The 13,908-nt window shown below is 38.6% G+C and overlaps 1 protein-coding gene across 3 annotated transcripts in view; it reads left to right on the top strand.

Moving 5' to 3' along the window:
* LOC111872268 (BTB/POZ domain-containing protein 6-B) overlaps nucleotides 1–13,908 on the top strand; it is a 36,753-nt gene continuing 22,845 nt past the window's right edge. The window contains exons 1-5 of one of the 3 annotated variants that reach the window (XM_023865977.2): nucleotides 1–258; nucleotides 1,147–1,198; nucleotides 6,772–6,908; nucleotides 11,408–11,612; nucleotides 11,903–12,068. In XM_023865977.2, the coding sequence (XP_023721745.1) occupies nucleotides 6,802–6,908; nucleotides 11,408–11,612; nucleotides 11,903–12,068 (478 nt within the window). In that variant the 5' untranslated portion in view covers nucleotides 1–258; nucleotides 1,147–1,198; nucleotides 6,772–6,801. The other 2 variants (XM_023865975.2, XM_023865976.2) reach the window with 2 other exon arrangements.

Genomic DNA, 13,908 nt, shown 5'->3' with positions numbered 1-13,908 from the left:
TATATAATTAGCCGTAGGATTATGGCCATCATGGCTGGAAGACGATGAGTAAGAAATAGCTGCTAATGTAGTGCATCGAAGTTGGAATAAATTAATAATATTGGGCCTGGAAGTCTCAGTTATTAACGCCCTTACAACACGAATTAACCTCAAGTAAACTGTCGCCAAAGTGTAATCATTGTGAAGAGTACAACCACATGACAGTGTGTTTGTTTTTCGTACAGCGCGTGAAATCAACCGGAAGGATACATGCTTAGTGTTGGTGGTTTCTTTAATCAGCTTTATTATATTCACAAGTTTTAGCTGAAAATAGACTGTATTTGAAATAATAGAGCCACGTGAGAATAAAGGTGTTGGAAAGATAAAGGCATAAATGTGATGTTTTTATGTATACGCTTTAGAGACCCCACTGAATATCTGTGGATGGTTATAATAAGATTCTTGAATGGAAGACGAAATGCAGTGATAAAAATAGCGCATTAAAGTGTAAATATAGCTCTAAAGCACAATACATCACTGTGGTCGCGGTGCAAGGGCCAAGAGGGCCCACTCCCTGTACATTCAAATATAGCTCTCATCTGGACCCTTCTAGTTTTTTTATTGCCATTGACCACTGAATTCATTATATATTTGTAAATTTGCCCTTCAAATATAAAATTTTGATGAAAATATCCAATAAATGCATTGTATACACCCACATTACATGTGAACTGCCGTTTATGAGATGTTCACACTAAAACTATCGAATTTGAAAAGGTTCATTCTTGCAGAACATAATATATTTGCCATTCCTTACAAGTAGTGTGTGACTGAATATGAAAGTCAAGTGGTTAGTAATCCTTATGGCTTCGGTTAAAATCCCTACCTGGAGACCAAGTATCTCAATAAGGTATTTTATGATTTTCCTCAATCCCTCAAGACAGATGCTGGGATAATGCATCAATTAGGCCATGACTACTAATGCATACTTTCCAATACATTATTTTGCAGTTGTCCTGTCATTTGTTGCTTTGTAATCAGAATTGTCAACAGTGGGGTTAAACTGTAACTGTAAGAATAAGTGTATGCTACACTGAATGATGTGTGTAAGGTAGTCCTTAAGTGCAAAGTTGTAGCTGAGTTATATTTTAATTTCTATTTGTTTAGATGAGTTCAACATGTGACTGGCAAATAAAGAAGCAGAAAATCAGTGAACGAGGTCAGTATCTGCTACAGACAGCCCAATGGAGTGACTGCAGATTTATTGTTGGGACTGAACCTTGTCAGCAGGTACACAGTAATAAGAACCTGCAATATAACGGCTCCTCCCTCATTTAATGTTCTTGCTGCAGTTAAATTATTTCTTTATCTTGATTGAGAATAGTGTTGGTAACCTTTTACCATTTTCAGAGGTGTGTGCACTCTGTTTTGATATAGACAACATTTTTTTATAATTTTGGAAGATATTTTTTGTTTATTTCATTTTGGTCTGTCACACTAACAATATCATAAAAGGTTAAACAGTTCTGTCCTGTGTGACTAGTAAAGGTTTCCCCTATTTCAATCCTTCATCCCTTACATTTTTTGGTCTTTACAGACCATCCTCAGAGGGACATCAATACATCAGAAGCCACTATTAACAATATGTGTTTGAATGCCAAGATATATGTGTATATATATATACATACATACAATGCTGACAAAGTACAATGGGTACACAATGCGAACACCTACAGGATGACATTAAAGAATCCTCCATGGTTTATGCTGACCATCTTACAGTGTATACACTTTTTCACCTTATTCTTCACTTCCACACTACATGTTTCAGCACTATTGTGGCATCTTCAGATGTCTTTATGCACGTTAAACTATTGTACTGCATGCCATAATGTCTTCATTCTAAAATGACTAAAATCTGTATTCGTCATATAGGACAATGAATTGTAAATAATAAACTTTTCAGGATTCTTCCTACGTCGCACTCAAACATGCGAACTACGCCAATCCTCTTTTATGTGAGCATTCATCCTACATATATTTGTGTATCTGTAATGTGAAATTGTTATTCATTAATACCACTTTCTGACTTTTATCTGTTACATGTGGCTTTATAATAATTAATACTCACCATGTTCTGTGTTGTGTTTTGCTCCTGTTACTGCATGCATGGATATCATAGCAACAAATAAGAAAGGACAATACTTAAACACATTGGAAAACTATCATATATACAGAACGACAAAGAAAAACACACATATGAACAATATAAATAAAGATATATATAACCCAGTATTTCACGAATTACATACTATTTACACAGAACAGCATAACAACACCCCACCTCCTACCCCCACAACATCATAACACAACCAAAATGAAGACAGCACACACACACACAGATCCAGCAGTACAATGCATGCAGTAACAGGAGCAAAACACAACACAGAACATGGTGAGTATTAAATATTATAAAGCCACATGTAACAGATAAAAGTCAGAAAGTGGTATTAATGAATAACAATTTCACGTTACAGATACACAAATATATGTAGGATGAATGCTCACATAAAAGAGGATTGGCATAGTTCGCGTGTTTGAGTGTGACGTAATGCTCCATACTGGTATTTGGAAAGTGCTTTGTTAGAATCTCAGCTGGGACACTTGCCTGTCATCACATGTTTTCATTGCTTTCCTCAGTCTTTCCAGGCAGATGTCAGGATAGTATCTTGATTAGGCTCCATGCAGTTCATTCCAGATCTTTTCCAATTCATCAGCCAACATTAACATTTAACAATATATAGTTTAATCTTAATATTGTACCTCCTGTTGTCTGTCATAAATAAGATATGTATATAAAGTATAGAATATACCAACTACTGCATCAACATTTCCTTTTACTATTATGTTCATTAGAGACGCAACATGTTTTGACCCTTTCATGGTCATCATCAGGCGTACAATGCACCAGTCTGAGCTGTTGAGTTGCAATCAGTTGTCATTTTATTCCTTGAATAAGGATCCTTATTGTGTCTTGAAATTAAATTCAAATGTAAATGTATAACAAATCTTGGGCGAAATTTAAAGCTAAAACCCTCAGATAAAAATCGTGTTTAAAATTACAGAAGTAAATATAAGAAATTAAAATATTAAAACAATAGAACAAAGATTAAGGCATGAAAATTAATATAGTGTTTTGTTGGTAACACTATGCAATCGCTATGTGTAGGCCTGGTTTTATGCTGGAAGCAGCAACTACAGCATGGGGGGCCCGCATAATGGATGGGTCATGTAGCCGTGACCTTGGTAATGTCTTAGAGAGCTTAACCTTTAACGTATGGACTTTGAAATTGCCAGCAGCCCTCTACAACTGGAATTTAAATGGCCCTAAATCTTTAACATGGCAGATTTTCAGAAAAAAACTAGATATTTTCCGTTCTATGCAGCATAGAAATATGAACTAAAAAGAACCTGAAAGGCAAAAAAATTTTCTACATATACACAAAAGAGCAATTTTTACAGACGAAAATAGCTGTGATTATTTTGTCATGAAATGCAATGTATAATCTTTATTATGTTATGAAATTCCAGAGGACTTACCTGTAGTTTTTTTCAACCTTGAGACTTGGTGATATTGTAAATATTATCACACTATATACAGTAATATTTTGTTCAGACTGTACGCGAATTTGAACTGCATCACTTCACAGTTTACGGTACCTCACACTCTGACGCACGTGTGCCACTTCTCGAAGCAGTCCATGACACACAGGGCAATATCACACTTTTTACAATAGAAAATGGTGCTCCTGCTTTTCTTATTTAACGAACATACACGACGTATTTGTTTCCCTTTGGTTGGGCAGTGTTGTGAATGTTTCACCTCCAGTTGAGTCAATTGGGCCCCAGATGAACTTGGCCTTCCCTGAGAAACGCCACTGACTGTGATATTCGCCTTATGCGATTGAAGAATCATCTTGGGGAAGGGGGGTGTCCATCTAAATCGAATATTTTATGTTGAGTGACAAAGCGATACTTTCACCTGTTAGTAATACTCGCACAATAGTGATGCAAAGTAATTATAATACTATTCAAAAAGAGTGCCAGTCTGACACTGATACTGAAAGTCACAGTGATGAAGATGCCTTTTACTCACAAAGTAATACTGGCTCAGTGGGTTTATACCTGATCCGAGACAAAATAAAACAATATGTAAAGTACGTAGGTCGTACCGAAAGTCATGAGCAACTTTTTTTTTGCTTGCAACCTGGGAACAGCAGACAAAAGAGAGTACGGCGGTAGGTGGAACCAGCTGTTGTGTTAACCTTGAGTGTCTTGTGACATCAATAGCTTGCATCACGTGACCAGTATCACTCCTAACAAAATGGCCGACAATGATATGTCGTTTTGCCACTGTGCTGTCATCAAATTTCTTGTGAAAGAGGAAATCCTGCTGCAGAAGTTCACCAAAGACTTCAGCGTGCTTATGGAAGTGTGTGCATGGGTGCGAGCAGTGTTCGAAGATGGGTGAAACATTTTAAAGATGGAACACCAGCATTGAAGATGAGCCTCAGAGCAGTCGTCCTCAAACAGCCTCAACTGAACGCAAAAAGGAAAGAGTGGATGAGATCATTCAAGATGACAGGCATGTGACTGTGGACACAATAGCCCGAAAACTTGGAATAGGGCACAGTGCAGTACAGGAGATGATTGAAAGTTTGGGCTATAGGAAAGTTTGTGCTTGTTGGGTCCCGCGGTTATTGACCGAAGACCACAAAGGTCAGCGAAAAGCCATCACCTCAGAACTGCTGCAGAGATATTGACACGAAGGCGATGATTTTTTGCTCTGTATTGTGACAGGTGACAAAAGCTGGTTTCACCATTTCGAGCCTGAAACGAAATGGCAAAGTATGGAATGGCACCATTTGCATTCTCCATCAATAAAAAAGGCAAAGACAGTGTCATGAGCTGCTGAGGTGATGGACACAGTCTTCTGGGATGCAGAGGGGTTTATTCTGGCTGAATTCCTGGAACCTGGGCAAACCATCGGTGTTGCTCATTATGTCCAGACACTGCACAAGCTCCGTTGTGCATTGCGCAATAAACGTCCGGGACGAAACATCATCATCCTGCATGACAACACTCGCCCCCACATTGGAAGCAATTGCAGAAATGGGGTGGGAAATTATTCCACACCCCTCCTATAGCCCTGATCTGGCACCCTCCGACTACCATCTTTTCGGATTTGTGAAGGATCAGCTGCGTGTACAGTGTTTTGAGACAAGGGAGGCAATTCAGAAAGCAGTGTGTCAGTGTCTTCGGTTGGCTGGAACATAATTTTACAGAAGGGGAATTTTCAAACTCCCAGAACGCTGGGAGAAATGTGTACAAAGAAGTGGCGATTATGTGGAAAAATAAAGAAAGGTTTGTAGATTGAGGTGGTATATTTGGTTTGTCAATAATAAAGCATGTTACTTTACAAAAAATTGTTGCTCATGACTTTCAGTACGACCCTCGTAATAGATGACAGTCTGACACTGACTTTCTAACTGATAGAGAAAGATGACAATCTGACACAGACTTCCTAACTGATAATTCGCTACTGAAAACCAATCCTTGATTACGTCATGCTTCCTTGAAAGCTCTAGAAGCACTAACATGTGAGCACAGATGCATATTACTCCTCAGTTCTCAAAACTAAAGCTGGGCTCTATTTGGCTGACCAGGTCATAAACAGTCATATCTAAACGAAAATAGTATTGAAACCAGTACCATGATATACGATTTCAATGTTCAGAGCTAATGAATGAACCACTGACTTATGACCTTGCATGGTGTTTTTTTGGTTTCAAACCAAAGATCAAACTGTCAGCACTCCCAAAGAGTGCATGAGTCCCGCGGTATATAATCTAACATTTGTCCAACACAGGGTCCTAGTGATTGAGACTAGCTCTTTCTAAGGGGCCCAGTTGAGTAGGTTTAACCAGGCCTATCCACCTGAAGATGGAGACAGATCCAGTCTCCGAAACGTCGTGGTTTTTTGTCTTTTATATACCAGACGATGGGTGAAGTCCAAAATAAGCCAAAAGAAGTACAGTATACACCATCGTCAGAATCCTTTCAAGTCCAACATAATAAACAGTTTCATAATGTGTACCCTTTGTTATTGAGTTAAATAAGGAAGGATAAGATTGATGGAACATGTGACATACTTGTGAGAAATCAAATATGTATACAAAGCTTTGGTTTCAGAACCTCAGGGGAAGTGACATGTGTAACTTGGGTGTGGGTGAGATAATATTAAAATTGGTCTTTGTGATCTAACATGTTAAGATAGATACTGATTATGTAAAAGTGTGGAGTTGTTTTAGTATCTGAGCAACAGTCGGTTGCTCAAAAAAAATGTCTGCTTTGGAAGCTGATGAGTTTTACTCCATGTTTAACATATTTTACACAGATTTCTCAGAATGAAAGACTGACAGACATTCACAATTACGATAGTGGTACTTTCAAAGCATAGTGTACCATGTTATGTGTACATATAGGTAACCATATATACATAGATGGGCAGATGGACTGACTGACAGATTTGGAGAAAACTGTAATAAAACCAAAAATGACATACTCTTTGTATTAATCAGTGTTGCACTAGCAGTTTTTTAATTATTTGTTATTAATATGCAGTAGTACTATGGCATCACTGATTGAGAGTTTACATTGCACAGGATCAGTGTCATATTTTAATCTGGTAGTTGAAACGGATATCACTAATATTTGTGTTTTGTTTTTCAGGAGTTTGGAGGTCACAAGCTCTTCCTGGCAATGTCAAGTCCAGTTTTTGAAGCAATGTTTTTTGGCGGAATGGCAGAAAAGAATGACCCAATCCCTATTTTGGATGTGCAGCCAGATGCTTTCAAGGCATTACTAGAGTATGACATTTTTGAACTTGTCTTTTTTTAATCTGTTTTGAAGATGTTGGGAAAATTTAGAGTATTTTTATATTGTACAATCACATGCGTTTAGGATCTAGGTGGCTGAGAGGGGGACAGTGTTATCATAAAGTCTGTAAAATTTCTAGCACTTTTATGTACCAGTTTCTCCTTATAGGAAAGTACCATGATAACAACTGAATGGGTTTTTTTTATTGCTAGTGGGGTGGGACTAAGTCCCTTGTACTGTGGCCACTTCTGGCTTATTGTACCAGCCCCAGATGATACGTGAGGGTGATTGTGGAGCAATTGATGGAATGAAGATTGGCAGGGGAAACTGAAGTACTCAGAGAAAACCTGCCCCAGAGCTACTTTGTCCGCAAATCCCACTTGACCAGACCCAGGATCGAAACTGGGCCACCGCGGTGGGAAGCCAGTGACTAACCACTTGAGCTATGGCGTGGCCTAACTGAATGGGTTAGTGTTACATGATAGTGCAGGTGATGTGTTCATGAAGTACATTGTTTGGATCTTTCCCCAAGCATCATGTATCCGGACTGAGGCTTTGTGATTTCCTTTGGTCCTTCCAGGCGAATGCCAAGATCATGCCCTGATATAAGCCATGATGAGATCATATGTCACCAATATCTACTCTTTTACTATTAGTCACTTCAGGGTGAGCCGTCAGTTTGTGCAAATCATTTAAACATGTGCATTATTGACAGAGCTATGCTTCCTTCTGAGATGTGACACCACCATAGTCCAAAATTAATCCTGGTCACCAGTCATTTTTGTTATTATACAAACAGCAGCAGAAAGCATAGAAACACTGCTCATGTTACATTTTTGGTAGTAAATTATTGTCTTTACACAAAGCCATCCATAGGACCATATTCTGAGCCACTTCATATCTTGAGCATTTTTCTCTGAGATCTGTTTTAATATTCTACTGCCATCTACACTTGACCTGCCCTTCTAATCATATTTTTCTATGCAGTTCTTGTTTTATCTGCTCATGTTTGATGTAAATATTCTAACAATGTTGCGTGAAGAATACAAACTGTGAAATTGGTTTTGTAATTGTCTTCCAGTCTCATCCTCCTTGATTCACTTGCTATAACAGTACAATTGTGCAACTAGTTTTGTAATTCTTCTGTCCATCTCATCGTCCTTTATTCTTCAATTACCATTACACTATTAGGTTACAGTTACATATTGTGAAACTGATATTGAATTAGTCTCCATTTTGTTGTTAGTTCATATTGTTACACCCTTTTTGGTGAAATTTTAAATGTTATGTCAAGATTAATAATGGAATTAAATAGTACCTGTATTCCTAATATGTGACAGCTTGGCATTGTTAAATGGTTTGTTACACACGCACTGAAGTACCGCAACCATTAAAGTTAAAATTATACCTGTACCTAATTAATTAATTATGCACTGTGCCCTGAAGATGTATGGGGGAGTATAAGTATAGCTTCACCATTCTTAATCTTGGCTCTGGAAGGATGTGAGTGGTCAGCTTCATGCATGTGATACTTTACTCCCATGGAGGCCACTGGTTGCCATTGTATAGGAGGCTGGGAGTGCCCCAGAGTTGGTCTGCATGGAGAAGAGAAAAATCTCTTGCTCCTTCCAGGAATTGAACCCCAGTTGTCCAGCCCATACCACCTCAAACATTGGTAAAAATTAATGAAAAGTGTGTCATGCAGGTGGATCCGTCATTCATGAGCCATGATGAAAACACCTTTTGTGAATGTTTCAGGAATGTTGTTAAAGTTTTGTCCCTTCAGGGCATATTTTAATTTAGCAAAGAGCCAAAAATCGCAGGGGATTAAGTTAGGTGAATAAAGTGGGTGGTCCATTTTTGTAATAGATTTCTTAGCCAGGAACTCACGAACTCTTAATGGCATTGTCAAGGTGAAGAATCCACTTGTCAGGCCAGAGATCGAGTCTTTTCATCCGAACAGATTCCCGTAACCTTGTTGGCACTTCCAAATAACACTACATCTATCCTTTGCATTTTTGGCTGCCCACTCTTTATGTCATCTTGCACACCTTCTCGTCCTTCCTTCAACTGCCTATGAATTTCAAAAACACTCGATTTCTTTATAGCATGTTCACCATGAGCCACTGTTAGGCCGCGCCATAGCTCAAGCGGTTAGTTGCTGGCTTGCCACCGTGGCAGCCCGGGTTCGATCCCAGGTTTGGTCAGGTGGGATTTGTGGTATACAAAGTGGCACTGGGGCAGGTTTTCTCCAAGTACTTTGGTTTCCCCTGCCAATCTTCATTTCACCAATTGCTCCACAATCACCCTCACCTATCATCTGGGGCTGGTACACTAGGCCAGAAGTAGCCACAGTACAAGGAACTTAGTCCCACCCCACTAGCATTAAAAAAATGAGCCACTGTTAATAGGGCTACTGTTTTACTAGCATTTTTGCCAATCTTCACACATAAGTTCATGTTTATCTGCTGCTCCAGATTCTTGTCACTCATTTTTCCACCAACAGTACCACGGACACCTACTACTTCCTCTGCTGCTTGGCTCATGTAAACGCAAATTGGAACATGTCCAAACCTGCTTGGGTACATGAGTTTGCCTGAATTGACACCCCAGTGACATGCTGTGACCATTCTGGGAATTAAATTGTTGGTACCTTGTGCTAACTTGTACATCATAATCTGCATCATTCCACTCATTAAACCCTTGTTCACTCCACTAGAGCAAATCTTGACATTGTTGAACTTTATTACAACACATTGGCTCTCATTTTGTAAAGAAATTGACAGTACAGGTTTCAGTAGCTTTGATGTGGGTGCTCATCATCATATAAAATGCATCTAGAATCAGCACTTCTTTTACGATGTGCGATGAAGTTCTGAAACTATCACCTGTTGATTCGATGGTTGTCTCATATCCAGTCTGTAAAAGTTCTTGAAGGTTTGTATAATTCCCTGACTAAGGGCATGACTCAAGAAAGTGTTTCAGAGTAGAACTAATTCAGTATATTGTAAATTTAAGCTTTGATAGGCTGGGAAGTTGTTCAGAATTAGTGCAATTTTTGTCTTCTTACCTACTTGGACAGATATTATTCAGATTCAGAATCTGTCATCCAAGCATTGTAGCTGGCGTATTCAGCAGGTAGATTTTTGAACTCCTTTGAAATGTGAGTCATTTATTTTTACCTATCACTGAAGATCTGATTTTGAGTGTTCATTTTATGTTTCAGGGTAACAGTGATCAGGTTTGCATTTTAGTATAGCACCATTTCATCTATTCAGGATATGCCTTGATCTCTAAGTTATTCATACAGTTGACCATGCAGGTTTTAACCAATTGTCAGCTGCTGAGTCGTTCAAATCTTGTTTTCCTCTATGAAGATTTCTTATAAACAAAGCAGTCTCTTTCCATCTCATCAACCATTTATTGGTCATTTTAAACTCTTCTTTTACCTTATCAAGATAACTGGCTTTTTGTAAAAGAATGTGTTTGTTTTGAGCATTCATCAGCTTGACCTGTTTGAACAAACCTAGAAACACTTCACTGATGATTTGACTTTACCTTCATGCTTTCTTTTGTCTTCACTTCTCATGTCATTCACTGTGGGCTACTTATCTGTTACACTCCAATTTGTTCTCTTCCTGTTCACTGACATGTTTATAAAAATTATTCAAATGTAAAATAATTAATAATCAAGCATTGATTAGTGAGGAATAAAGCGTACAGAATATAATGGGTTACTGATTCTGTAAAGCAGAAGCAGACTGGCAGATATTCTCCAGATGACCACCTGACAATGCACAGACTGTACGTGTAATATACAGAGAACGTTTAATTCACAAAACTAGTTCTTTTACAAACAATGGGATTAGAAAGGTAGGGTGGCAACATGGTACTGCAGGGAGAGAGGACTGAGAGTTGGGGGAGGGGGTATTTAAAAGTTAAATAGGGATTATAAGGAATAATGGTCAACAACACAATGTCCTTGTAGAAATTAGTCCTTTCAGATCACAGCTCCTGATATCTTCATAATGTCACTGTCCTGGATGTAGCAGTAGCAAGCTAAAATTTAGGGCTAGCTGATGAATTACCCGTTGGGCCTACCACTGAAAAGACATTATCCACACCACATATAAAGACTGTAGTTAACACAGCTTTGAGTCTTATAACTGAACATCTGATTCCAGTAAGTGACAAAAATATAATACTGTTTGGTTATTTGATTTTATTCTCTGAAATTTGATTCTATAAAGTGGCTGATTCTAATAACCAGTTATCATAAGAGGCCATGCCTTGCATGTGTTCAGATACTTTTATGAGATAACACAAATGGAAAGACAGACATTACTTCTCTGTAATGTTCATTTGGTGTAATTCATGCAAAGAATACATAAATAATTACTGAAATCCCTTTCCAACGCACCTTGTCTTGTTCATGCATTCACAGTGTAGAGTACTGAAGCATTCTCCTGAGCAATTAATTTCATTTCAGGTACATTTACACAGATGCAATCAACCTGCAATCTTTTGATCAGGCATGTGAATTATGCTATGTGGCAAAGAAGTACATGCTGCCACATTTGGTGGGAGAATGCACAAATTATTTGTGGCAAGATTTATTCCCAAAAAATGCCTGTAGAGCATATGAGTTTGCAAAGCTGTTTGAAGAACCTGTGCTTATGGATAAATGCTTGCAAGTAAGCATGAATGTTTTGTTGTGTTGTACTGAAGTAATATTCTCTATCAGTAATCCACTTCTTGCATTAACAGAAGTGTCACAGAGTGAAGGAAAGCATGGAAGACAGTAGGTGGCAATAAAAGTCATATGGATGTATAATTTACATGCTAAACTTATATATTGAAAATGGAAGTAAGAATACTGTGCAAACTTGAAGAATGTGAAAAAATCAAGAATCTTGAGAAAGTTCAGCTTTGAAACTTTGAATGTTCATACACATTCAAACCTTAATGTTTTGTTGCATTTCAGATTATTTGCTTAGAGACAGAAGCTGTGCTGCAAGAACCTAGTTTTGAAGAAGTTGAGCTGTCAACACTAATTGTTATCTTGGAACAGGATGAGTTGACAATCAGTTCAGAATTGGAACTATTCAATGCAGCTCAGCGCTGGGCAGCATGTGAATGTGTTCGTAAAGGTATGTCTCAATTCTTGCTGCAGAGCTGATGAAGATCACATGAATAGTGAACTGGCAAGGATTACAGAGATACTGTTATTTATTTTAGAAGATAGCTGTTATGTCCTTGTAGGCTTAGTATTGTATGTATGACTGGACCTCTGCTAGATATGAGCGATCACAAAAGTTCTCATGAAGTCTTTAGCTCTTGTCTTTGTGGATCTTATGCTGAAATAGTTGAAGCATTTGTTTTCATATAAACTGATCTATTATGACAGCATGATAAGTTAAATCTTAATTAAATATTGTCACATGTAGGAGTGATAATAGAGGGGGTTTGGATTGGTGACTCAATTTATTGACCACTTATATAACTCATTACTGCACTTCACAAATCACTATCATACAGAGACTAGTGTTATGTTTGTTACAGTCTCCACTAGTTGTTTCCTGGTAATGGAGTTTAACACTAATTATAACAGTCTCACTGAATTACACACTCCAAATATCACTGTTAACTACAGTACACATAAAGTCTTCTCTTCACAGCCTGACTTTGAACTGACTAGCTCCCAGGCTGGTGGCCATTTCACACCAATCTCCTAGTCTCTTCACAGACTGATTTTCAACTAACTCAGCTTTAACCTTGCCCCTTGCTTATAACATTTCATCCTGGACCACATAGAAAACACCGTTCCTCTGTAGCCACGTGAACATGTTTCCTGAGCTGTTCTCTAGCAGCGGCCATCTGTTCTAGCTTATTAAGAATCTGCTGCCCAGCAACAGATGTCATTCCGTCTGTTTTGTGGCTGTTGCCTAGAAATGAATGTTGTTTCACAGCTGTTTACTAGCAACGGCTGTTTCCTTAGCTCCACAGTTTTTGCTTTGAGCAAATATGCTTATATATATATATATATATAAGCATATTTTCTTATGTGTGTATACAGGTGTTTCACGACTTTAGGGTATAACTGTAGGAGGTGATTTCCTAGGTCTTCATGATCAAAAATGTTCATATAAACATGTGTCCAATTTTGGACAGTTACAGAGTTATGACTGTTTTTTCATTCCCGTACATGCCCTCGTGTGAATCGCGTCTATGATCTGGCAGGTCGCTATTTTTAGCCAGCTACAGACAGTGTTCTCGTTATCTCGACACTTGAGAGGTACCTAAGGTGTGGTGGGTTGGTATGTAAGGCCATGGCTAGTGTGGCGGCTACTGCTGTTCAGAACAGTTCTCATCTCGGTGCATCTGTTACGTTCACGATGCCATTTACACTTTCATTTGAGGAGTATGCAGATATGATTTATGTGTATGGGTTTTGTGACGGTAACTCAGCTCTTACCATAGCTGAATATCAGCAGCGGTTTTCGAATCATAGAATACCAAACCAGAGAGTGTTTACTGGAGTTTACCAGGCATTGCGAGATACCGGTAGACTTCCCGGCGTTCGTATTGCAGCCGAGCGTGGTGTTAATGAAGGCGTCACTGAAGAAGGCATAGTTCGTATGGTACACTGCAGTCCACGTACAAGTACGTGAAGAATTGCCAGCCAGGTCTCCAGACTTAAGCCCACTGGATTATTGTGTGTGGGGATGGAAGGAAGAACTGGTTTACAATGTGAAGGTGGCAACGCAAGATGCTTTGCTCAATCACATTCTGGATGCCGCTGACCACATAAGAAACAGACAGCTGAAGCTGCTACGTGCTACCCGCACAGTTCACAACCAAGCGGCAGCCTGCGTTGCGGCCAGTGGTGGCATTTTCGAAAATCAGCCTTAAGCACCAGTCAATTCAAATTAAAGGTAATTTCATGAAGTTAACTTTACATTCATACTTTAAATGTATCATGTATTATGC

This window comes from Cryptotermes secundus, unplaced genomic scaffold (genome assembly GCF_002891405.2).
Source record: "Cryptotermes secundus unplaced genomic scaffold, Csec_1.0 scaffold1682, whole genome shotgun sequence".
In the NCBI taxonomy this organism is placed as follows: domain Eukaryota; kingdom Metazoa; phylum Arthropoda; class Insecta; order Blattodea; family Kalotermitidae; genus Cryptotermes; species Cryptotermes secundus.
The sequence above is the reverse complement of the archived record's forward strand: the minus strand, read 5'-3'. Positions and strand labels throughout refer to the sequence as shown.